The 26925-nt window shown below is 45.6% G+C and overlaps 1 protein-coding gene across 4 annotated transcripts in view; it reads left to right on the forward strand.

The window, feature by feature from the left end:
* Positions 1 to 1281: 1281 nt before the first annotated feature.
* Positions 1282 to 26925, forward strand: part of CASP9 (caspase 9) — a 38767-nt gene continuing 13123 nt past the window's right edge. For 2 of the 4 annotated variants that reach the window (XM_061184914.1, XM_061184915.1), the window contains exons 1-6: positions 1285 to 1462; positions 5162 to 5558; positions 23394 to 23428; positions 24352 to 24528; positions 24957 to 25046; positions 26224 to 26371. In XM_061184914.1, coding sequence (XP_061040897.1) covers positions 1331 to 1462; positions 5162 to 5558; positions 23394 to 23428; positions 24352 to 24528; positions 24957 to 25046; positions 26224 to 26371 — 979 coding nt within the window. In that variant the 5' untranslated portion in view covers positions 1285 to 1330. Of the gene's footprint in view, positions 1463 to 5161; positions 5559 to 23393; positions 23429 to 24351; positions 24529 to 24956; positions 25047 to 26223; positions 26372 to 26925 lie in introns of all 4 variants that reach the window. The other 2 variants (XM_061184917.1, XM_061184916.1) reach the window with 2 other exon arrangements.

The raw sequence follows: 26925 nt of genomic DNA on the forward strand, positions 1-26925 counted from the left end.
AAGATCCCACACGACGCGGAAGAACTAAGTCCATGCGCCACAACTACTGAGCTTGCGCGCTAGAGCCCTTGAGCCACAACTACTGAGCCCGCGCGCCACAACTGCTGAAGCCCATGAGCCCTAGAGCCCACACGCCTAGAGCCTGTGCTCCGCAACAAGAGAAGCCACCGAAATGAGAAACCCGCGCACCGCAACAACGAGTAGCCCCTGCTCGCTGCAACTAGAGAAAGCCCGCGCGCAGCAACGAAGACCCGACACAGCCTAAAATAAATAAATAAAAGCAGGCCTTTTAAAGTCTGTTTTGTTCGTCTCTATATTCTTGGTGCCTCTACAGACCTTGGCACAGATAGGATCTCAATAAATATTCGTGGAATAAATGAATGCATGGGGTTGAGGTTTCGCTGCTCAAGAGAATACATTCTAAAGTGGATTCCCGGTTGTGTGTGGACTTTGAGTGGGGCTCGGGTTTAAATCCTACCCGCCTCTGCCACTTACTACCTCTGTGATCTTTAACAGTGACTTCACTTCCTACAGCCCCAGCGTCCACATCTGGAAAATGGAGGAAAAGACTATCACCCTGGTAGGATTGTAGTCAGGGAGAAATGAGGTAATACAATGTAAAGTGACTAGCACAATGTTTTTTTAAATTGAAATATTGTTGACATAGGAGCAATTTTTGAAATGAGGAAATGAGCCGTACAAACTGTTCAGAGGACAAGATTTCTGCCGGTTATTTTCTTTGTGGGAGGTGCTAGGGTGGGAGGGAGGGAAGAGGGGAGTGGGAGACCTATAAGGTGGGCTTGGTTGCATGAGACAAGTTTGGCAAAGTAAACCAGGATATCTGGGCACGGGGCGGAGACTTATGGTTTCATTGGGGGCAGGGTAGGGGGCTAGAGGGGAATCATGCCCGGGAGGGGTCGAATGGGGCGGGACAGACCATGGCTCCAGGCATGACAGTCTCTCTTACTAGAAGAGTAACCGACTCCGAGTCTCTGCGAAAGCGAAGTGGTAATGAATTCCGGCAGGGGCCCGTGACGGAGATTCGCGGGTGTGTCCCGGGAGCGGGTCGTGCCCTGCGGGCGTGGCGGGGCGCGGGGGCGGAGCCGAATGCGCTAGAGGTAGTGAGGTGGCGGGGCCTGGGGGCGGGGCAGTAACGCGGGGATGGGTTTCGAGGGCGGTGTCTGGGGGCGGAACCCAGGGGCGCGGGGAGATGGGGGCGGGGCGAAACGCGGTGGCAGGTCCCGGGGCAGGTCCTGGGGAGAGGGCGGGGCTCGGCGGCCGAAACCCGGAAACGGTCAGAGGCGGCTGGGGGCTCTGCCGTCTGCTCGACATGGACGAGGCGGACCGGCGGCTCCTGCGGCGGTGCCGGGTGCGGCTGGTCGGCGAGCTGCAGGTGGCCGCGCTCTGGGACGCTCTGCTGAATCGCGAGCTCTTCACCCCCGACATGATCGAGGACATCCAGGTGCGGCCCCCACCCCACCCCCAGCCGGCGCCCCCAGCTTCCCGCGCCGCGCACACTTCAGGTCACAGATGGGGACAGCGAGGCCGCGCGGAGAGTGTTGCTGAAGCCACACCGTGACTTAATGGCCGAGCTCCCGCCCTCTCCTCTCGCGTCTGTGCCACGCAGTACCCGCTCCCTTTGGGGAACCATTGTCAGGGAACCCCGTTTTCCCGCAGGGCGTCGAGCTCATTAAATTGCCCAGAGGAACCGAACAACCCCAAACACCTTTTCGAGGGCTTGCTAAAGCGATTCCACGCCCTCCACCATCAGAGTACACCGTTAGCTGCTGCAGCGGTGTACTGTTTTTTCCTCCTCTAACGTGGAGGTTCAGGAAACCCACTGCCTGACACTGTATCCTCTTCGATCCGCAGTGTCCTGGGCTGTGAAGTGGAGACAATAGCAGTATTGCCCTGAGGGCTAAAAGAGATAACGGGTGTGAAACAGTAAAGTCTCAGGCACAGAGTGAGGGCACATCATATGGTAGCTGGCTGTGCCCTGTCCTCCTTGGCCAGCCCCTCATGAGTTACGATTATGTTTTGTAAAGGGTTTGGAGATGAGGGGCCTACTGCAGGTAATGAAGAGAATAATAAAGTCAAACATTTGAGGTTCTCTTTAAAAGCACTGTCATGTCTTTGTCTTATGTGACTCTCACCACAGGCCTGTGAGGTCAGGAGGGAACAGGAGGTATTTTTTACCACAAGATATAGTGGGAGTGTGTGGCTTCCTAGAGGCCCTTGCACAGTGCCCTGTGGGCTGCTTGCAGCCAGTTTCTGCATCATCCAGGAACTTGGCCTGATCCAGTGAGGAAGTCTTTAATAGGATAAATATCATATGGAAAATTGCCAATGAATAATAATATTAAAAGAAGTCTTATGAGCATCTGCTGTGTACTGAGGAGTGGAAATGATTTGAGGCCCTACCCTTGCCATCAGGTACATTCACAGGAGTCATAAACTCGAATGTCCTTGGAGGCCCAATGGGTGGGCACTAGAGCGGGCAGCCTCTGCCCTGCCCCCCAGCTCCAGATGAGTATGGTCATACCAGAATGCTGGCCCAGTGTTGCCAGGTTACGGTTTTTTTGTTTTTGTTTTTTGCCTGCGCTGCTGTGTGGCTTGTGGAATCTTAGTTCCCTGATCAGGGATCAAACCCAGGCCCTTGGCAGTGAAAGCGCGGAGTCTTAACCACTGGACCACCAGGGAATTCCCGAGAAGTTGGAAATCTTGATTTTGATGTCGAGTTCCCTGATTTTAAATGTTAGCAAAAATAGCACAGGGAACTCTTCTCAATATTCTGTAATAACCTAAAGGGGAAAAGAATTTGAAAAAGAATAGCTACTTGTATATGTATAGCAGAATCACTTTGCTGTACACCTGAAACTAACACAACATTGTTAATCAACTATACTCCAATATAAAAAAAAAAAAAAGGCCGCGATAATGAGAGGCCCGTGCACCGCGATGAAGAGTGGCCCCCACTTGCCACAACTAGAGAAAGCCCTCGCACAGAAACGAAGACCCAACACAGCCATAAATAAATAAATAAATAAATAAATAAAATAAACCCAAAAGTTAAAAAAAAAAAAAATGTTAGCAACAAATTCGGAATTTTTAAAGAATGTCTTATGAACAATGGGCCACCATTTTGCCACCCCTAGTATGGCGAAACCACATGGATCTGGGCTGTCATCCTGGCTTTGTTACATATTGGCAAGTTGCAGCACCTTTCTTAGACTCAGTTTCTCTCATCCATAAGGTGGGGATAATTGTAATTTAACCCCTTAAGGTTGTTGAGGAGGACTAAATGAAATGATGCATTTAGCACAGTGTCTGTGAGTGTTCAGTAAATGTTGAGAGAAACCAAAACACCACGATTTACTTGCAGAGAAGTAGGCATGCAGCTAATTTTGCTAGTGAGAATTACCTTCTCAATGATAGTATAGGTCCGTGCTATTCAATATAGGAGCCATTAGCCACATGTGGCTATTTAAATGTAAATATGAAGTAATTAAAACTGAACACAAAATGCAGCTCCTCAGTCATATGACACAAGTTCTCAGTAGCCACATGTGGCTGATGGCTGCCATATTGGACAGCACAGATAAAGAACATTTCCATTATCATGGAAAGTTCTCTTGGACCACGCTGCTGTAGGATATTTGAGGACAGGGTGGTGTCTTATCCCTGTGGAACTTGCCCAGAGCTGGGCCTCAAAGGATGACCAGCAGATAACCAGATCCCCAGTCTCGTTGTCTGGTACCACCATGCTGACACCTGTCAACCTGGACCATTCCTGCAACTTCACAATCCACCCAATCAATGCCCAAGTCTTGTCAATTTCCGCTCCCTATTTCTCTGGTATGTCCTCTCGCTTTTCTCCATTCCAGCTGCAAAGTCTCTGCCACCACCTGACTTGGCTATGGCCCACTCCCTGCCATGGTCCACCCTGCCCCCAGGATGATTTTTTAATTTTTATTATTTATTTATTTTTAATTTTAAAATAAATTTATTTATTTATTTTTGTCTGTGACAGGTCTTTGTTGCTGCGCGCGGGCTTTCTGTAGTTGCGGCGAGCGGGGCCTACTCTTCATTGCAGTGCATGGGTTTCTCATTGCGGTGGCTTCTCTCGTTGCGGAGCACGGGCTCTAGGCATGCGGGCTTCAGTAGTTGTGGCACGCGGGCTCCAGTAGTTGTGGCACGTGGGCTCAGTAGTTGTTGCTCGTGGGCTCTAGAGGGCAGGCTCAGTAGTTGTGGCCCTTGGGCTTAGTTGCTCCGCGGCATGTGGGATCTTCCTGGACCAGGGATTGAACACGTGTCCCCTGCATGGGCAGGCGGATTCTTAACCACTGCGCCACCAGGGAAGTCCCAGGATGATTTTTTAAAAGGCATCTGACTCTGTCACTCCCTTCTTTTTATTTGTTTATTTATTTGGCTGCGCCGGGTCTTAGTTTCGTCACTTTGGATCTTCGTTGCGGCTTGCGGGAACTTTCAGTTGCGACATGCGAACTCCTAGTTGTGGCATGTGGGATCTAGTTCCCTGACCAGAGATCAAACCTGGGCCCCCTGCATTGGGAGCACGGAGCCTTAGCCACTGGCGCACCAGGGAAGTCCCCGTCACTCCCTTCTTAAAACTCTTCAGTGGCTTCCACAGCTTTCTTGACACAACGGTGCAAAGGTCTCCTCTCTCACTTTGTCTCCCCCCTTATGTCTCTCATTTCTCTGAATTCACTACTCACTTCCTAACATTCCCTGGGGTCTCAGCTAAGATAGCCCCTCCTGGAGGCCTCCCTGACGCCCCAAGGCTGAGTTGAGTGCCCCTGTACCCTTCCAGCCCCATGTGCTTTCCCTTCTGGCACTTCTCTCTTTGCTGTGTCGTTGATGTGTCTGTTCACATCCCCCGCTAGACGTTTGGTCCCTGAAGACTGCGATGCTTTGCTGCTGCATTTTCAGCACTTGGCACGGTGCTGGGCACACCGCAGACACCTCCAACGTACTGATTGAAGAGATAAAGATTGGCAGGTGGCACACGCTCAGTGCAACTACAGGCTCAATGTTTGCGGAGGTGCCTGATTGTTTAGACTTAGGTAGATGGGGAATGGGGGGACAGGGTGAGATTCACAGGAAGGCACGTGGATAATAGTGCCATGTCTTTCTTTCCAAACAGCGGGCAGGCTCTGGGTCTCGGCGAGATCAGGCCAGGCAGCTGATCATAGATCTAGAGACCCGAGGGAGTCAGGCCCTTCCTTTGTTCATCTCCTGCTTAGAGGACACAGGCCAGGACACGCTGGCTTCGTTACTGAGAACCAGTAGACAAGCAGCAAAGCAGGATCCAGAGGCCATCAGACCCCTGGACCTCAAGCCTGTGGTGCTCGGACCAGTGAGCCTCAAACCAAAGGAGCTGAGAGTGGTGAAGCAGGATCCATCGAAGCCGAGCCAAGGAAAACTCGCTCCAGTGGTGCTGGGGCCTGAGGAGCTCTGGCCAGCCAAGCTCAGGCCCGAGGTTCTCAGACCAGAGGCACCCAGACCAGTGGACATTGGTTCTGGAGGATTCAGTGAAATCCGTGAGTACCAAGAGTGGGTGGTGGGTGGGTGTACTGAGCGGTCATTGAGGAGTGACCAGTGGTACAGCTGGGTAGGGTGAGGTTTAATTTAATTTTGGTGTTGTCTTTCTGAGTACTCGTAGGGGATGGGTGGACTGTTCTGGTAGGTCTTCAGGAGAGCCCCTGCTCTGAAAAGCATGTGTTGAAGTCTGTTTTGGATGTTGCAGGTTTTGATCAGTATTTCCAGATCAAGCTATTGTTTAGGATTTGCCTTTGGGTCCAGGTGGGTGGTGTGGACTAGCCCAGACCTGGGGGCAGGAGGGAGGCAGCTGCCTGTTAAGAGTCTGTCCCAAGCAGGCACCGTACATACCCTTACCTCCTTCCCTCACAACAACCCTGCAAGGCACGGGAAAGTGAGGCTCAGGGAGGTTAAATCATCACCCAAGGTCACAAAGCTGCATTCGGTAAAATGCAGAAATCCAAAGAGTGCAGCTGGATGATTTTTACCTATGTGAACACACAGATAACCAAACGCCAGATCATGAAGACATAGAACATTCTATGGGGGTGGTGGGGGGTTGTGGTGGTGAGATGAATTGGGAGATTGGGATTGACATATATACACTAATATGTGTAAAATATGTAACTAATAAGAACCTGCTCTATTAAAAAAATAAAATTAAATTAAAAAATTGCATTCTCTACTTAAGGAATTTAAACAAAACAAAACAAAAAACAGACATAGAACATTCTGGTGTCCTATAACACTCTCTTGTACCTCTTTCCAGTCTATTCCCACTCTTACCCCATCCAAGGGAATCACTATTCTGAGCTCCGTTGTCATAGATCCCTTTTGCTTGTCCTTGAACTTCAATATAAATGAAATCCTATGTACTCTTTGAGTCTGGCTTCTCTTGCCATCATTATGTTTGTGAAATTCATTCATGTGGTTGTGCATATCAGTAGTTAGTTCTTTTTCATTACAAGGTAGTTCTTATTCTGAATCATCCACAATTTATTTAACCATCTCTTGTTGATGGACATGTGGTTTTTTGTTAGGGCTTCATTTCCATGGCAGCACATGGAGATCCAGCACATCCTTTTTCATGGATGCCTAGTGGGCCATTGCATGGATGCTAATAATAATAGTAGTAGTAATGGTTAACCTTACTGAGTGCTTACTTTTTGCAAGACACTGTTTGGAGTGCTCAATAAATGATTTATTATATTTATTTATTTATTTATTTTTGGCTGCGTTGGGTCTTCGTTGCTGCACGTGGGCTTTCTCTAGTTGCGGTGGGTGGGGACTACTCTTCGTTGCGGTGCGTGGGCTTCTCATTGTGGTGGCTCCTCTGTGTTGGGGAGCACGGGCTCTAGGTGTGCGGGCTTCAGTAGTTGTGGCACGTGGGCTCAGTAGTTGTGGTTCGCGGGCTCTAGAGCGCAGGCTGTGTAGTTGTGGAGCACTGGCTTAGTTGCTCTGCAGCATGTGGGATCTTCCCGGACCAGGGCTTGAACCCGTGTCCCCTGCATTGGCAGGCGGATTCTTAACCACTGCGCCACCAGGGAAGTCCCCTCAATAAATGATTTAATTTAATCTTACCAACTCTCTTGTAAGGTAGGTGCTACAGTTTTCTCAATTTACTGTTTGTTTTTTTTTGTTTTGTTTTGTTTATGTTTTTTGGCCGCGTCGCTCGGCTTGCAGGATCTTAGTTCCCCCACCAGGGATTGAGCCCAGGCCACGGCAGTGAAAGTGCAGAGTCCTAGCACTGGACCGCCAGGGAACTCCCCAGTTTACTGTTGAGCAAAGTGAGTGACAGATTGAGAAATGACTTGCCCCAAATCACGTAGTTAGTGAGATGTGGAAACAGGACTGCAGTCCAGGCTTCCCCACTGTCTGCTCCGCTGTATGGTCTCACATGTACTTTGCACTGTATTTCATTTATCCAACCTCTGTTAATGGACATTTGTGTTGTTTCTGCAGTGGCCTTGCATGTTGATCTATCTCCGACTGGGGATACGTTTCTAGAAATGGAATTGCTGGGTTAAAGTGTACATGTTCCCATCTGATAGATGCTGCCAACTTGGACTTCAAAAACATGCCATTTTATAATTCTTTATTTTATTTATTTATTTTTGGCTGTGTTGGGTCTTCGTTTCTGTGCGAGGACTTTCTCCAGTTGTGGCAAGCGGGGGCCACTCTTCATCGCGGTGCGCGGGCCTCTCACTATCGTGGCCTTTCTTGTTGCGGAGCACAGGCTCCAGACGTGCAGGCTCAGTAGTTGCGGCTCACGGGCCTAGTTGCTCCGCGGCATGTGGCATCTTCCCAGACCAGGGCTCGAACCCGTGTCCCCTGCACTGGCAGGCAGATTCTCAACCACTGCGCCACCAGGGAATCCCCCCAAAACATGCCATTTTATAATCACACCAACCGTGAGTGAAGGAGACCATTTTCCCACACTCTTGCCAACAATGAGTATTAACATTATTTCCTATGTGATGGGCAAAAAGTGGTATCTGTTTTCCGTGCTGAATAACTGCATGATTTTGGATGACTCATTAACACAGAGAAACAAACATACATACTGAGGGTCTGGGGAAGAAGACCAGTTCTGGAATTGTTCATGTGCATTATTATTCTACCATTAGGGAGGGAGGCAAAATACAAAGTCCAACTGTTGCTATCTTGTTTGGGGGAATGTCAGTTTGAGTCATTTAGGGCCAACAGTCTTGACTTAAAGCTTCCTGGTCTTGTGTGCGTTATTTTATTTCCTGTTTGTTGTGAATATTTTTTCCCAGTGGGAGCTTAAATCTGAAGGGTAAATGATAATAACAATAATAAGATCACTTTAAAATGTATATATTGATACACAGTGCTTTTTCCGGTCCTCAGAGCAACTCTGTGCAGTGGTAGAAGGGCAAGCTCCTCTGTTATCATGCCCCATTTACAGGGGAGGAAGCTGGGATCTGAGAACAACTCAGTCACAAAGCAAGTTCAAGGTCAGAGCTAGGACTTGGGCCTTGGTCTCCTGGCTTAATAGAGCGACTGCCCCATCTACCCATGATCTGCTGAAGGATGTCCCTTTTAGGTGCTGGGCCGGAGGCTCCTAAGTACTGCACAGGAATATTTCCCAAGGTAGGTTTCATGGTGACCCACAAGGGAAGAGTTCTGTAGTCATACCAGTGGATGAGTAGGATTAAGGCCACCAGCTGGACTTCTCAGAGCCTTTAATAAGTTAATATGGGAAAGTGTGCTCTAGGTCAAGGTTTCTCAAGGGGGGGGGGCGATCTCCCCTCCCCCCAAGAGACATTTGTCAATGTCTAGAGACATACTTGGTTGTTACGACTGAGGGTGGGTGAGTGCTGTTGGCATCTAGTGGGTACAGTTCAGCGATGCTGCTGCAGCGATGCTGCATCCTACAATGCACAGGACAGCCCCATAACAAAGAATAATCTGGCTTAAAATGTCAAGAGTGCTGGGGTTGTATATACATACTGCTCTGGAGTATGAGTGTTAATAATAATCATAGCTAAGCTCACTTTTATTAAGTTGTCAAATGTGTCAGGTTTTATGTACCTCACACGTACTAATGAACTGAGGCATCATCACCGCAGCCCTATGAGGTTGGTAGTTGCTCCTCTTATCCCATAATACAGATATGAACCGTAGAGCCCCCGAGACTGAATAACTTGTCCAATGTCACGCAGCTGGTAAGTGGTAGAGTAGGGATTTGAACCCAGGGACTCTGGCTCCAAAGTCCAGATCCACTCCATCTACTGCCTCATAAAGAACTAATTCTCTCATTCTCTTTCTTGTTCCTGTTTTTGTGCCATTTACTCATTAGTTCACTCAGATATTTACTGAGTACTTGCTGAGACCTAGGCGTCAGCTTGGTGTTGGGGCCGCAGCATTAAACAAAGCTGCAGAGCCCATGCCTTCACATGGGAGGGTCAGACATTCAATCCATGCCTGCATAGCTGGGTCTTTAATCACCACTGTGGTTAGTGCCTCAAAGAAATTGAATACAGTGCTTTGGGGGACTTACCAGAGTGGGTGGCTTTGTCTTTTGATGTTCGGTGGGAAATGCCTTTTCCTTCAGAATGGAATTAACTTTCTTAGTTTTGGACATGATGCCTTGTTTGTCACTGCTTGTCTCAGCCAGGACCGCTTGCAGGGGGCGGGCTGGGAGAGCTGTTGGTGGCTGCATGAGTCAGGGTTCTCCAGAGAAGCAGAATATAGATATAGGGATGTATAAAGAGATTTATTATAAGGAGTTGGCTCACATGATTGTGGAGGCTGAAAGGTCCACAATCTGCTCTCCTAGAGACCCAGGAAAGCCCATGGTGTATTTCTGGTCCAAGTCCAGAAGCCTGAGAACCAGAGAGCTGATGTTGTACATTCCAGTCTGGGGGCGGAAGACCCATGACCAGCTCAAAGTCAGGCAGAGAGTGAGTGACTTCTCCCTTCCTCCACCTTTTTGTTCCATTCAGGCCCTCAACGGATTGGATGGTGCCCACCCACCTTGGGGAGGGTGATCTGTTTACTCATTCTGGAGATTGAAATGCTCATCTCATCCAGAAACGTCCTCCCAGACACACCCAGAAATAATGTTTAAGCAAATATCTGGGCATCCTGTAGTCCAGTCAAGCTGACACATAAACATAAAATTGGCCATCATGGTGGCCTTCTCTGCCTGCTTACCTGGGCTAAAACTTTCTTGAAAGTTGGCTTTTTAGCCCTACCTGGTCTCCTGGCCCCTTCACCGTGGAGTTGGTGACTGTGTTCACCTTGTATTCATAGTCAAGCTCTCTGAGTCTCCGGTTCCCCTCTGGCAGCTGGGGATAAATGACAGTCCTTCGTAGCTGCAAGGGCTGCTCCGAGGAGTCAGTGAAGCCATTCTTGGAAAGGACTTCACACGGGGCCTTGCCTCGGGTGAGCGCTCAGGCTGGTTGGCTTCCTTCTGTGATCTCTGAGTTGCCAAGGGCCAGCGCTAGGACATCTACCCCTCCCTCCTTCCCTTGGGCAGCAGAGAGGATGTGCTTCCCCCCTTCTCTTTGTGCTGGAGACATGGGCATATGCCCAGTGACACTCAGGCTATGACTGATTCTTTTGCACACACACTTGTCCATATGTGCTTCTTGTCACCACGGGAGCTGTCATTTCGGGAAGAACGGCTTTCACGCATGGTACATCTGACCATGTCGTCCTCCGTGAGGGTCCCCAAGCGTGCCATGCTCTCGTACCCCTCCCTGCCTTTGTTAGTGCTGTGACCGCTGCCTGGAGCCTTCCCTACCTCTTTCTTTTGGTACCTTTGTCCGTTTACTCCTTCTACATGTCCCAGTAGCCTATGGACCTCTCAAGAGCAACCATTTTGCTTTGTGTACCTTTTACAAATTTTTATTTATTTCTATTTTATTTTTTATTTATTTTTATTTTTTTACTTTTTACTTTTTTTGGCCGCGCCATGCAGCACGCAGGATCTTAGTTCCCCGACCAGGGATTGAACCCCTGCCCCCTGCAGTGGAAGCGTGGAGTCTTAACCACTGAACTGCCAGGGAAGTCCCCCCCTTTTTTTAAGTAAAAAGTAAAAAAATTTTTTCAAGCTTTGTTTAGATATAATTGACATATAACATTGTGTAAGCTTAAGGTGATGATTTGATACATGGCTATATTATGGAATGATTACCACGATAAGGCTAGTTAACACACCCATTAACTCACATAATTAACACTTTTTGTGTATGTGTCATGAGAACATTTAAGATTTACTTGCTTAGCAGCTTCCAACTATGAAATACAGTACTGTTAAATATAGTCACTATGCTCTACATTAGATCCTCAGAATGTATTCATCTTAAAATTGGAAGTTGGTACCCTTTGGCCAACATCTCCCCATTTCCCCAGCCCCTAGCCACCACCATTCTACTCTCTGTTTCTATGAGTTTGGCTTTTTTAGATTCCACATGTAAGTGAGATCATATAGTATTTGTTTTTCTCTGTTTGACTTATTTCATTTAGCATAATGCCCTCAGGGTCCATCCATGTTATCGCAAGAGGCAGAATTTCCTTCTTTTTTGTGGCCTAATAATATTCCATTGTATATATACCACATTTTTTATCCATTCATCCTTCCATGGACACTTGGGTTGTTTCCATGTCTTGCCTATTGTGAATAATGCTGCAGTGAACATGAGGGTGCAGATAGCTCTTCAAGATCCTGGTTTCATTTATTTTGGATATATACCCAGAAGTGGAATTGCTGGATCATATAGTATTACTATTTTTGATTTTCTGAGGAACCTCCATACTGTTTTCCATAGTGGCTGTACCAATATACATTTCCACTAACAGTGCACAAGGGTTCCCTTTTCTCCACATCCTTGCCAGCATTTGTTATCTCTTGTCTTTTTAATAATAGCCATTCTAACAGGTATGAGGTATATCTCATTGTGGGTTTTTTTTTTTTTTTTTTTTTTTTTTTTTTAAACATCTTTATTGAAGTATAATTGCTTTACAATGGTGTGCTAGCTTCTGCTTTACAACAAAGTGAATCAGTTACACATATACATATGTTGCCATATCTCTTCCCTCTTGCATCTCCCTCCCTCCCACCCTCCCTATCCCACCCCTCTAGGTGGTCACAAAGCACCGAGCTGATCTCCCTGTGCTATGCGGCTGCTTCCCACTAGTTATCTATTTTACATTTGGTAGTGTATATATGTCCATGACACTCTCTCACCCTGTCACATCTCACCCCTCCCCCTCCCCATATCCTCAAGTCCATTCTCTAGTAGGTCTGTGTCTTTATTCCCATCTTGCCACTAGGTTCTTCATGACCTCTTTTTTTTTTTTTCCCTTAGATTCCATATATATGTGTTAGCATACTGTATTTCTTTTTCTCTTTCTGACTTACTTCACTCTGTATGACAGACTCTAACTCCATCCACCTCATTACAAACACCTCCATTTCATTTCTTTTTATGGCTGAGTAATATTCCATTGTATATATGTGCCACATCTTCTTTATCCATTCATCCGATGATGGACACCTAGGTTGCTTCCATGTCCTGGCTATTGTAAACAGAGCTGCAATGAATATTTTGGTACATGACTCTTTCTGAATTATGGTTTTCTCAGGGTATATGCCCAGTAGTGGGATTGCTGGGTCATATGGTAGTTCTATTTTTAGTTTTTTAAGGAACCTCCATACTGTTCTCCATAGTGGCTGTATCAATTTACATTCCCACCAACAGTGCAAGAGTGTTCCCTTTTCTCCACACCCTCTCCAGCATTTATTGTTTCTAGATTTTTTGATGATGGCCATTCTGACCGGTGTGAGATGATACCTCATTGTAGTTTTGATTTGCATTTCTCTAATGATTAAAGATGTTGAGCATTCTTTCATGTGTCTGTTGGCAATCTGTATCTCTTCTTTGGAGAAATGTCTATTTAGGTCTTCTGCCCATTTTTGGATTGGGTTGTTTGTTTTTTTGTTATTGAGCTGCATGAGCTGCTTGTAAATCTTGGAGATTAATCCTTTGTCCGTTGCTTCATTTGCAAATATTTTCTCCCATTCTGAGGGTTGTCTTTTGGTCTTGTTTATGGTTTCCTTTGCTGTGCAAAAGCTTTTAAGTTTCATTAGGTCCCATTTGTTTATTTGTGTTTTTATTTCCATTTCTCTAGGACCTGGGTCAAAAAGGATCTTGCTGTGACTTATGTCATACAGTGTTCTGCCTATGTTTTCCTCTAAGAGTTTGATAGTGTCTGGCCTTACACTTAGGTCTTTAATCCATTTTGAGTTTATTTTTGTGTATGGTGTTAGGGAGTGTTCTAATTTCATACTTTTACATGTACCTGTCCAATTTTCGCAGCACCACTTATTGAAGAGGCTGTCTTTTCTCCACTGTATATGCTTGCCTCCTTTATCAAAGATAAGGTGACCATATGTGCGTGGGCTTATCTCTGGGCTTTCTATCCTGTTCCATTGATCTATATTTCTGTTTTTGTGCCAGTACCAAACTGTCTTGATTACTGTAGCTTTGTAATATAGTCTGAAGTCAGGGAGCCTGATTCCTCCAGCTCCATTTTTCGTTCTCAAGATTGCTTTAGCTATTCGGGGTCTTTTGTGTTTCCATACAAATTGTGAAATTTTTTGTTCTAGTTCTGTGAAAAATGCCAGTGGTAGTTTGATAGGGATTGCATTGAATCTGTAGATTGCTTTGGGTAGCAGAGTCATTTTCACAATGTTGATTCTTCCAATCCAAGAACATGGTATATCTCTCCATCTATTTGTATCATCTTTAATTTCTTTCATCAGTGTCCTATAATTTTCTGCATACAGGTCTTTTGTCTCCTTAGGTAGGTTTATTCCTAGGTATTTTATTCTTTTTGTTGCAATGGTAAACGGGAGTGTTTTCTTAATTTCACTTTCAGATTTTTCATCATTAGTATACAGGAATGCAAGAGATTTCTGTGCATTAATTTTGTATCCTGCTACTTTACCAAATTCATTGATTAGCTCTAGTAGTTTTCTGGTAGCATCTTTTGGATTCTCTATGTATAGTATCATGTCATCTGCAAACAGTGACAGCTTTACTTCTTCTTTTCCGATTTGGATTCCTTTTATTTCTTTTTCGTCTCTGATTGCTGTGGCTAACACTTCCAAAACTATGTTGAATAATAGTGGTGAGAGTGGGCAACCTTGTCTTGTTCCTGATCTTAGTGGAAATGGTTTCAGTTTTTCACCATTGAGGACAATGTTGGCTGTGGGTTTGTCATATACGGCCTTTATTATGTTGAGGAAAGTTCCCTCTATGCCTACTTTCTGCAGGACTTTTATCATAAATGGGTGTTGAATTTTGTCGAAGGCTTTCTCTGCATCTATTGAGATGATCATATGGTTTTTCTCCTTCAATTTGTTAATATGATGTATCACGTTGATTGATTTGCGTATATTGAAGAATCCTTGCATTCCTGGAATAAACCCCACTTGATCATGGTGTATGATCCTTTTAATGTGCTGTTGGATTCTGTTTGCTAGTATTTTGTTGAGGATTTTTGCATCTATGTTCATCAGTGATATTGGCCTGTAGTTTTCTTTCTTTGTGACATCTTTGCCTGGTTTTGGTATCAGGGTGATGGTGGCCTCGTAGAATGAGTTGGGGAGTGTTCCTCCCTCTGCAATATTTTGGAAGAGTTTGAGAAGGATAGGTGTTAGCTCTTCTCTAAATGTTTGATAGAATTCGCCTGTGAAGCCATCTGGTCCTGGGCTTTTGTGTGTTGGAAGATTTTTAATCACAGTTTCAATTTCAGTGCTTGTGATTGGTCTGTTCATATTTTCTATTTCTTCCTGGTTCAGTCTCGGCAGGTTGTGCATTTCTAAGAATCTGTCCATTTCTTCCAGGTTGTCCATTTTATTAGCATAGAGTTGCTTGTAGTAATCTCTTATGATCGTTTGTATTTCTGCAGTGTCAGTGGTTACTTCTCCTTTTTCATTTCTAATTCTATTAATTTGAGTCTTCTCCTTTTTTCTCTTGATGAGTCTGGCTAATGGTTTATCAATTTTGTTTATCTTCTCAAAGAACCAGCTTTTAGTTTCATTGATTTTTGCTATTGTTTCCTTCATTTCTTTTTCATTTATTTCTGATCTGATCTTTATGATTTCTTTCCTTCTGCTAGCTTTGGGGTTTTTTTGTTCTTCTTTCTCTAATTGCTTTAGGTGCAAGGTTAGGTTGTTTATTCGAGATGTTTCCTGTTTCTTGATGTAGGCTTGTATTGCTATAAACGTCCCTCTTAGAACTGCTTTTGCTGCATCCCATAGGTTTTGGATCGTCGTGTCTCCATTGTCATTTGTTTCTAGGTATTTTTTGATTTCCCCTTTGATTTCTTCAGTGATCACTTCGTTATTAAGTAGTGTATTGTGTAGCCTCCATGTGTTTGTATTTTTTACAGATCTTTTCCTGTAATTGATATCTAGTCTCATAGCGTTGTGGTCGGAAAAGATACTTGATACGATTTCAATTTTTTTAAATTTACCAAGGCTTGATTTGTGACCCAAGATATGATCTATCCTGGAGAATGTTCCATGAGCACTTGAGAAAAATGTGTATTCTGTTGTTTTTGGGTGGAATGTCCTATAAATATCAGTTAAGTCCATCTTGTTTAATGTATCATTTAAAGCTTGTGTTTCCTTATTTATTTTCATTTTGGATGATCTGTCCATTGGTGAAAGTGGGGTGTTAAAGTCCCCTACTATGATTGTGTTACTGTTGATTTCCCCTTTTATGGCTGTTAGTATTTGCCTTATGTATTGAGGTGCTCCTATGTTGGGTGCATAAATATTTACAATTGTTATACCTTCCTCTTGGATCGATCCCTTGATCATTATATAGTGTCCGTCTTTGTCTCTTGTAATTGTCTTTATTTTAAAGTCTATTTTGTCTGATATGAGAATTGCTACTCCAGCTTTCTTTTGATTTCCATTTGCATGGAATATCTTTTTCCATCCCCTCACTTTCAGTCTGTATGTGTCTCTAGGTCTGAAGTGGGTCTCTTGTAGACAGCATATATATGGGTCTTGTTTTTGTATCCATTCAGCCAGTCTGTGTCTTTTGGTGGGAGCATTTAATCCATTTACATTTAAGGTAATTATCGATATGTATGTTCCTATTCCCATTTTCTTAAATGTTTTGGGTTTGTTATTGTAGGTGTTTTCCTTCTCTTGTGTTTCTTGCCTAGAGAAGTTCCTTTAGCATTTGTTGTAAAGCTGGTTTGGTGGTGCTGAACTCTCTCAGCTTTTGCTTGTCTGTAAAGGTTTTAATTTCTCCATCAAATCTGAATGAGATCCTTGCTGGGTAGAGTAATCTTGGTTGTAGGTTTTTCTCCTTCATCACTTTAAGTATATCCTGCCACTCCCTTCTGGCTTGCAGCGTTTCTGCTGAAAGATCAGCTGTTAACCTTATGGGGATGCCCTTGTGTGTTATCTGTTGTTTTTCCCTTGCTGCTTTTAATATGTTTTCTTTATATTTAATTTTTGATAGTTTGATTAATATGTGTCTTGGTGTGTTTCTCCTTGGATTTATCCTGTATGGGACTCTCTGTGCTTCCAGGACTTGATTAACTATTTCCTTTCCCATATTAGGGAAGTTTTCAACTATAATCTCTTCAAATATTTTCTCAGTCCCTTTCTTTTTCTCTTCTTCTTCTGGGACCCCTATAATTCGAATGTTGGTGCGTTTAATGTTGTCCCAGAGGTCTCTGAGACTGTCCTCAGTTCTTTTCATTCTTTTTTCTTTATTCTGCTCTGCAGTAGTTATTTCCACCATTTTATCTTCCAGGTCACTTATCCGTTCTTCTGCCTCAGTTATTCTGCTATTGATCCCATCTAGAGTATTTTTAATTTCATTTATTGTGCTTGTCATCGTTTCTTGGTTCCTCTTTAGTTCTTCTACGTCCTTGTTAAATGTTTCTTGCATTTTGTCTATTCTATTTCCAAGACTTTGGATCATCCTTACTATCATTATTCTGAATAGTTTTTCAGGTAGACTACCTATTTCCTCTTCATTTGTTAGGTCTGGTGTGTTTTGACCCTGCTCCTTCATCTGCTGTGTGTTTTTCTGTCTTCTCATTTTGCTTATCTTACTGTGTTTGGGGTCTCCTTTTCACAGGCTGCAGGTTCGTAGTTCCCGTTGTTTTTGGTATCTGTCCCCAGTGGCTAAGGTTGGTTCAGTGGGTTGTGTAGGTTTCCTGGTGGAGGGAACTAGTGCCTGTGTTCTGGTGGATGAGGCTGGATGTTGTCTTTCTGGTGGGTTCGTCCACCTCTGGTGGTGTGTTTTGGGGTGTCTGTGGCCTTATTATGATTTTAGGCAGCCTCTCTGTTAATGGATGGGGCTGTGTTCCTCTCTTGCTAGTTGTTTGGCATAGGGTGTCCAGCACTGTAGCTTGCTGGTCGTTGAGTGAAGCTGGGTCTTGATGTTGAGATGGAGATCTGTGAGAGATTTTCGCCGTTTAGTATTACGTGGAGCTGGGAGGTCTCTTGTGGACCAGTGTCCTGAAGTTGGCTCTCCCACCTCAGAGGCACAGCCCTGATGCCTGGCTGGAGCACCAAGAGCCTTTCATCCACACGGCTCAGAATAAAAGGGAGAAAAAATGGAAAGAAAGAAAAAAAGAGGATAAAATAAAATAAAATAAAGCAATTATAATAAAAAATAAGAAAAAAATTATTAAGAGTAAATTTATTAAGAAAAAAAATTTTTTTTTAATTTTTAAAAATAAATTTATTAATTTTTTATACTAAAAATAAGAAAAAAATTATTTAGAAAAAATTTATTAAGAAAAAAATTTTTTAATTTTTCAAAATAAAAAATGTGAAAAAACTTATTAAAAATTTTTTTAAAAATAGAAAATAAGGAAAAAATTATTAAGAAAACATTTATTAGGGAAAAAAAAATTTTTTTAAGCCAAAAAAAAAAAAAAAAAAACAAAAAAAAAAAACGGGCGGACCTAACCCTAGGACTAACGGTGAGAGCAAAGCTATACAGACAAAATCTCACCCAGAAGCATACACATCTACACTCACAAAAAAAAGGAAAAGGGGAAAAGTTAATATATCCTGCTCCCAAAGTCCACCTCCTAAATTTGGGATGATTCGTTGTCTATTCAGGTATTCAACAGATGCAGGCACATCAAGTTGTTTGTGGAGCTTTAATCCGCTGCTTCTGAGGCTGCTGGGAGAGATTTCCCTTTCTCTTCTTTGTTCGTACAGCTCCCGGGGTTCAGCTTTGGATTTGGACCCGCCTCTGCATGTAGGTCCCCTGAGGGCGTCTGTTCCCCGCCCAGACAGAACGGGGTTAAAGGAGCAGCTGATTCGGGGGCTCTGGCTCAGTCAGGCCGGGGGGAGGGAGCGGTACGGAGGAGGCGGGGCGAGCCTGCGGCGGCAGAAGCCGGCGTGACGTTGCAGCAGCCTGAGGCGCGCCGTGCGCTCTCCCGGGGAAGTTGTCCCCGGATTACGGGAGCCTGGCCGTGGCGGGCTGCACAGGCTCCCGGGAGGGGCGGTGTGGAGAATGACCTGTGCTCGCCCACAGGCTGTTTGGTGGCGGCAGCAGCAGCCTTAGCGTCTCATGCCCGTCTCTGGGGTCCGCGCTGATAGCCGCGGCTCGCGCCCGTCTCTGGAGTTCGTTTAAGTGGCGCTCTGAATCCCCTCTCCTTGCACGCCGCGAAACAAAGAGGCAAGAAAAAGTCTCCTGCCTCTTCGGCAGCTGCAGACTTTTTCTCGTGCACCCTCCCGGCTAGTTGTGGTGCGCTAGACCCTTCAGGCTGTGTTCACGCAGCCAACCCCAGTCCTCTCCCTGGGATCCGACCGAAGCCCGCGCCTCAGCTCCCAGCCCCCGCCCGCCCCGGCGGGTGAGCAGACAAGCCTCTCGGGCTGGTGAGTGCTGCTCGGCGCCGAGCCTCTGTGCGGGAATCTCTCCGTTTTTCCCTCTGCGTCCCTGTTGCTGTGGGATCCGCGCTGATAGCCGCGGCTCGCGCCCGTCTCTGGAGCTCGTTTAGGCGGCGCTCTGAATCCCCTCTCCTTGCGCGCCGCGAAACAAAGAGGCAAGAAAAATTCTCTTGCCTCTTTGGCAGCCGCAGTCTTTTTCCCCGACTCCCTCCCGGCCAGCACCGAAGCCCGAGCCCCAGCTCCCAGGCCCCGCCCGCCCCGGCGGCTGAGCAGACAAGCCTCTCGGGCTGGTGAGTGCTGGTCGGCACCGCTCCTCTGTGCGGGAATCTCCGCTTTGCCCTCCGCACCAATGTGGCTGCGCTCTCCTCCGTGGCTCCGAAGCTTCCCCCCTCTGCTACCCGCAGTCTCTGCCCACGAAGGGGCTTCCTAGTGTGTGGAAACCTTTCCTCCTTCACCGCTCCCTCCCACTGGTGCAGGTCCCGTCCCTATTCTTTTGTCTCTGTTATTTCTTTTTTCTTTTGCCCTACCCAAGTACGTGGGGATTTTCTTGCCTTTTGGGAGGTCTGACGTCTTCTGCCAGCGTTCAGTGGGTGTTCTGTAGGAGCAGTTCCACGTGTAGATGTATTTCTCATGTATCTGTGGGGAGGAAGGTGATCTCCGCGTCTTACTCTTCCGCCATCTTGCCCCTCCCCTCATTGTGGTTTTGATTTGCATTTCTCTGATTAGTGATGTTGAGCAACTTTCATGTACCTGTTGGCCATTTGTATGTCTTCTTTGGAAAAATATCTATTCAGTTCCTCTGCCTATTTTTTAACTGGATTATTTGGGTTTTTGCTATTGAGTTATATGAGTTTTTAATATATTTTGGATATCGATCCTTATCAGATATACGGTTTGAAAATATTTTCTCCCCTTTTGTAGGTTGCCTTTTCATTTTGTTGATTTTTTTCTTCTGCTGTGTAGAAGCTTTGTAGTTTGATGTAGTTCCACTTGTTGATTTTTGCTTTTGTTGCTTGTACTTTTTGTGTCATATCCCAAAAAATCATCGCCAAGACCAGTGTTAAGGTCTTGTGTTTTCTTCAAGGAGTTTTATGGTTTCAGGTCTCAAATTTAAGTCTTTAATCCATTTTGAGTGATTTTTGTGAATGGTGTAAGGTAGGGGTCCAATTTTATTCTTTTGCATGTGAATATCCAGTTTTCCCAACACTATTTATTGAGGAGACTCTCCTTTCTCAATTGTATGTTCTTTGCTCCTTTGTCATAAATTAATTGTCCATATATATGTGGGTTTATTTCTGGGCTCTCAGTTCTGGTCCATTGATCTGTGTGCTTTTCTGTCAATACCATTTTGATTTCTGTCAATACCATTTGCTGTTTTGATTACTATAGCTTTGTAGTATAATTTTAAATCAGGGAATGTGATACCTCCAGCTTTGCTCTTTTTTCTCAAGATTGCTTTAGCTATTTGGGGTCTTTTGTGGTTCCATATAAATTTTAGGATTTTTTTCTATTTCTGTGAAAAATGTTTTTGGGATTTTGATAGGGGTTGCATTGAATCTGTAGATTCCAATTTTATGTTTTTGATGTCACAATTTATATCTTTTATATTGTGTATCCATTAACAAATTATTATAGCAATAGTTATATATAATATTTTTGTCCTTTAACCTTTATACTAGAGTTAAGTGATTAACACTCCACCACCACAGTATAAGAGTATCTGATTTTGACTATGTACCAGTGTGTTCTATATTTTCATGTGTTTCCATATTACTAATTAGCATCTTTCATTTCAGCCTGAAGAGTTTCTTTCTGCATTTCTTGTAAGGCAGGTCTAGCAGTGATGAACTCCCTCAGCTTTTGTTTGCCTGGAAAAGTCTTTCTATTTCTGAAGGACGGCTTGGCTGGGTAAAGTATTCTTGGCTGGCAGTTTTTGTTCTTTGAGCACATTGCATATATCATCCCATTCTCTTCTTGCCGGCAAGGTTTCTGCTGAGAAGTCTGCTGATAGCTGTAAGGTGGTTCCCTCGTATGTGAGGAATTTTTTTCTTTTGCTGCTTTTAAAATTCTCTCTTTGTCTTTGATTTTAGACAGTTTTATTGTAATGTGTCTTGGAGAAGATCTTTTTGGGTTGAAATTGTTTGGGGATCTGTGAGCTTCTTGAACTTGGATTTCCAAATCCCTCCCCATATTTGGGAAGTTCTAAGCCATTATTTCTTTAAATAAGCTTTCTGCCCCTTTGTCCCTCTCTTCTTCTGAGACTCCAATAATGCATAGATTGTTTCTTTGAATGATATCCTACAGGCTTTACATACATAGGCTTACTTCGTTCTTTTTCATTGTTTTTTCTATGTCCTTTTCTGAATGGGTAATTTCAAATGACTTGTCTTCTACACAGATTCTTTCTTCTGCTTGGTCACGTCTGATGTTGATGCTTTCTATTGCATAGTTCATTTCATTCATTGTATTTTTCTGAGCCACAGTTTCTGTGTGTGTGTGTGTTTAAGATTTCCGTCTCTCTGTTAAACTCCTCATTTTGTTTGTGTATAGGTTTCCTGATTTTGTTGAATTGTCTTTCTGTGTTTTCTTATAGCTCACTGAGCTTCCTTAAGACAACAATTTTGAATTCTTTATTGGGCAAATCATAGATTTCCATTTCTTTGGGGTCAGTTACTGTGGAAAACTATTGTATTCTTTTGGTGGTATCTTGTTTCCTTGATTTTTCGTGTTCCTCAAAGTCTTATGTCGCTGTCTTTGCAGTTGAAGAAGGCGTAACCTCTTCCAGTCTTTACTCTTCAATGTGTCCTATATAATTGGATTTTTGCACCAATCGTGTACTGGAACTTCTCTGCTGGACTCCTGGACTTCCACAAAGGCACTCTTGTCCATGGGTGATTGTGAAAATTGGTGTTCTTTGGGAGGGGGAAGGTGGTAGAAAACTCTTATTCTGCCATTTTGATGATGTTACTCTCTCACTTTAGGGATCATTACTGCTAATTCAGGAAATGAATACATTGTACAATGTATTATCTATACATAATGTATTATCTACAACTGAAATACATTTCAGTTGTAGATAATGGTATATTTTTGGGGTGCAATGGAATTTTGGAAATGAGCAGTTGTTAAAGAATTAAGTCTGTGGTCTAATAGGAGTCTTCAGGCTAGGTAAAACCATTTCTAATTTAAAAGATGGAATGTAAATGCATTTCTGGCATGACTTTTAAACTGGCAAAAGAATAGTTCCCAACAAGGTCCAGGCCCGCTCTGAGCAATGAATGGCACCATAGTTGGATCATGAGAATAGTCTCCAATGTGACTTGGAGATGGTCAATGTGTTCTATTTGTTTAAAAAAGAAAAAGTCCTGTAACCTTGTAGGCTGGTGGCCAGTTGACTTCTTGCTAGTTGAAATGAAAACTCTTTTGATACTGAAGGAAAAATGACCATCTTTACTTATTTATTCATTCTTCAACTATTTCCTGAGGACCTACTGTGTGCTGGGCTCCATGGATTCCACAGAGAGGGAGCAGACCTGGAGCTTCCTTATGTCTTTCTGTTCTAGAATTTCACATAAATGGAATCACCATATATACTCTGCTGGCTTTTTTTTTACTTGGCCTGGTGTTTTTGCGGTTATCCATGGTGTTGCACGTAACTCATTCCTTTTTAGGCTCTGTAGTATCCCTTTGTATGGCTGTATCACAGTTTGCTTACCCATCAACTTGTTTTTTTATTTTTTAGTCTTTTAACGACTTTTATTTGTGACATACAGCAGCATTAATCATCTTTATCATGTTGTACATTACATCCCTAGTACTTACTTATCATTTTAAATTACTTAATTAATTAATTAATTAATTTTGGCTGTGCCGGGTCTTAGTTGTGGCACACAGGATCTTCGTTGTGGCATGCGGGCATCTTTAGTTGTGGCATGCAGCCTTCTCAGTTGCGGCATGTGGACTTCTTAGTTGTGGCATGCATGCAGTATCTACTTCCCCGAACAGGGATTGAACCCGGGCCCCCTGCATTGGTAGTATGGAGTCTTACTCACTGGACCACCAGGGAAGGACCCCCATCAACTTGTTGATGGACGTTTGGGTTGTTTCTGGTTTGGGAATTATGAATAAGTCTTTGGTGATCATTCATGGGCAAGTCTTTTTGTGCCCATTGTGCTCATTTCTCTTGGGTATGTACCTGGGAGTGGAGTTGCTGGTCAGAGAGTAGGTGTGTGTTTAACTTTATTGGAAACTTCTAAACAGTTCTCCAAGGTGGCTGTGCCACTTGGCTCCCACCAGCAGTTCCTGAGGGTTCCTGAGTTCCCGCTCCTCTGTGTTTCTGTGGGAGCTGTCCTCACAGTGCTCCTTGCCCTTCCCCTGTTGGACCCCGACATTCAAGTTTTCCTTCTTTCTCTCTCTCCAGGTGCTCAGGACAGAGCCGAGGGAAATGCCGACTTGGTGAGTCTTCATGTGATTTGGGGCCAGTTGTGTTGGCTTTGGGTTCTTCTGCTTTCCACTTCCCAGATCCTTCCTGCAGCTGTGTCAGGAGCCCAGGGAACTCCGCCCAGCTGGAGAGAGGGTCCCAGTCCCAGGCCCCCTACAGCACCCTGGCCCTGGTACAGCTCTTCCTGCAGCAGATTGTCTAACCCTGCTCTTTCCTCGCCTGTAAAGTTTAGATCTAACGAGGGGTGGGCATCAGAATCGGCTGCAGCAGCCACCCCAGACCAAGTCACTCTCTGTCTTAGTCACAGCATTTATCGTGTGACTCCTGTGTGTCAGCCCTGGGCTTCGTGCTAGGACACCTGGGAACAGACCCCTTGAGTTTCTAGCCCTCATGGAGCCATCAGCCTAGCAGAGGCTAGTCACACAAAGAAATATATAAGTATAAATATTGTTAAGTACCATAAACGAAAAGAACAGGCTGCTGTGAGAGAGAATTACTAGGGAAACATTGAACCTCTGGAGGAAGTGGCCTCAGACTCTCCGAGGGTGGCCCGGGCGAGAGTCTGCTGGCAGAGCTGACCACACGATTCTCAGGTGCTCCCCTGGACTGGGCGACCTCCGGGTCCTTTTGGGATGAATGTCTAGGGGAGTTGGATTTCTAAGCTAGCAGCTCCCATCCCTGAATACTGCGATGGGAGCTAATCTTCGGTCCCAAGTTTAGCTGTTCGTCTGTCACACAGCTAGTGCGCACCCTAGTCTGCTTTGCAGTCTGGAATGCTGGGTGTAGATCCCAGACCCCTCCTTCAGAGGGAGGCAGACTGCATGCTGTGTCCCATCTCTCCAGACTGTCTACCCCATTAGTGAAACCCAGGGGGTCGCCTTCTCTCCCGAGGAGTGCACCGAGACCCCGGTTTACATTGGTCCCTGTGCTTGGGCAGGCATACGTCCTGAACGCAGACCCCTGTGGACACTGCCTCATCATCAACAATGTGAACTTCTGCCACGAGTCGGGGCTCAGTACCCGCACGGGCTCCAGTATTGACTGTGAGAGGATGCAGCAACGCTTCCACTTGCTGCATTTCGCGGTGGAGGTGAAGTGTAACCTGACTGCCAAGGTATGGTCCCTGTGCACAGAGAGAGATGGGGGGCGGGTGGGGTAGTGTCCTGCGAGGGACCCTGGAAACAAATGACTCCCCAAGACGAGCCCTTCGGTCTGTAGGACCATGAGAGGCAGTATGGTTCAATGGTTACCAGTGCAAGCTTCAGACTCAGAGACCCGGGTTGAGGACTGGCTCTCCCACTACCTGTGTGACTCCCAAGCCTTAGCTTCTTTGTCTAGACAGCGAGAACCATGCTCACCTCCTAGGGTCATTGTAGGAGTAAATAAAGAGTGCCTAGCCCAGCATCTCTTCCCCAAGGATGGTGGCTATTGTGATTGCTGTGACTGTCATTACTTCACTATTGGCCCTGGGAGCAGGGGGCAGGCCCAGGACAAGGACCTGATCCGTCAGCGGTCTGGCTCACCTTCAGCCCTCTCTTGTAGCAAATGGTCCAGGCTTTGCTGGAGCTGGCGCGGTGGGACCACAGTGCTCTGGACTGCTGCGTGGTGGTCATCCTCTCTCATGGCTGTCAGGTAGGCGGCCTCACCTCCTTGGGCAGGTGCCTGGGAAGGCTGCCCTGAGAGGCTGTGCAGAGCCCCGTCCTTTCCTGTGTCCAAGACACCCTGGCCCTGTGGGAAGAGCCGCGGGACCCTGTCCACCTCCCGTTGTTTTCTCGGGAGCCATTTGCCCTCTGAGGAGTTGATGCGCCTCCTGGGTGGCACGGTGTCCCTGGGAGAAGCTGTCTGGGAGAGGCAGGAAAAGACAAGCTGGATTTTGTTCAGAGCTGGGCTCAGCTCATAAGAGCTCCCAGTTCCTGCCTCGGTCCTACTTGGTGTTGTTCCAGGCCGTTTGCTGCTGGCTGGGAGTCGGGACACTGGGACCCACTCTGGGCTTGGCCACTAGTGTGCTGGGTCATTGTGGCCACACCCCTCCCCCTTCCTGGGCCTCAGTTTCCCCATCTTTTGAGTTGAGGGGTTGGACAGAACAGAGGTAACAACCCCTATGGGTTGCACAGTGTTTTCAAAACTGGCAACTTTAGCACAAAAAATCAGGATTTCCGGCTTCTCTTGAAAAGCCACAAAGGTCTGACCTTATCAGGCCAGCATCCTCATGGAGCAAAACTCTGGCCTTTGGCAGGGCAGGGGCTGCCCATTTGGTTCTTTCATTCACAGTGTGGCCCCTAGACCGGCATCCTGGGCATCACCTGGCAGCTCTTGAGAATGCAGACTCTCATTCAGAGCCTGCACCTTAACGAGATCCCTGTGCACATAAAGTTTGAGAAGAATTCGTCTAGACTAGTAGTTCTCAACGTTTCGCTGCAAGAGAAGTGCCTGAAGGATCAGATTGCTGGTCCCACTACAAGGGGTTTTGATTGAGGAAGTCTGGGTGGGGCCCAGGAATTTGTGTGTCTTACAAGTTCCCAGGTGATGTTGATGCTGCTGCTTCAGGGACCACACTTTGAGAGCAGCCGATCTGGAGGTAGCTGCCCAGTGTCCTCGAGTTAGGATATCTGGTGCTTATAGGCATGTGAGTTTCAGACCCCTGGAGTAGAGGTGGACCAGGGGCCGCCCAGAACCAACCTGCTGTAACTCAGCCTTGTGCCCCTGGGTGGGACCTTCTAAATGCTTGGCCCCCACAAAGCCTCTGAACAGGCTGTTGGATTCCTACCCTGACTTCTTGGGTTTGTCACCAGGATTCATGGTTTTCTAGGCTAGCCACCTCCAGTTCCCGGGCGCTGTTTATGGCATGGATGGACATCTCGTGTCTGTCGAGAGAATTGTGAACATCTTCAACGGAACTGGCTGCCCCAGCTTGGGAGGGAAGCCCAAGCTCTTCTTCATCCAGGCCTGTGGCGGAGGTAGGCCGGTCCTCAGCCTCCCTGCCCCTGTGAGTCTAGTGGGGAAGCAGCCGCCGCCTACTTCCTTCTCCATCGCTCCTCTCGACGTCCCAGGGGTTAGTCCAGGCAGCCGGGGGCATCCCAAACATGGTCACTGCTGTCCGAATGTGGCACCTCCGTCTAGCTGGGGTAGCTTCAGCTCTGTCCAGCCTTTAGAGGTTTGCGTCTTCCGTCTCACAGTGCCATAGCATCAGGGGATCATTCAGCTGTGGCCACTTCAACCCCAGAGACTTGGCAAAAACAAACAATGCAGAGGAGAGAGAAAACCTCTTTCATTTTCCTTATCATTATTCCCCTGACCTCCATCAACCAGACTCCCTTCCCCCTTTCGCAGAGAAAGGGAGGCCATTGCTGAATTAACTACTGGAATTCCCAAAGGCTTAGGTCCTGGGGATTCAGTAATTTAAAAAAAAAAAAAATTTTTTTTTCTTTTAATTAATTAATTAATTAATTATTTTATTTTTGGCTGCATTGGGTCTTCATTTCTGTGCGAGGGCTTTTTCTAGTTGCGGCGT

Source organism: Eubalaena glacialis, chromosome 3, assembly GCF_028564815.1.
Source record: "Eubalaena glacialis isolate mEubGla1 chromosome 3, mEubGla1.1.hap2.+ XY, whole genome shotgun sequence".
NCBI lineage: Eukaryota > Metazoa > Chordata > Mammalia > Artiodactyla > Balaenidae > Eubalaena > Eubalaena glacialis.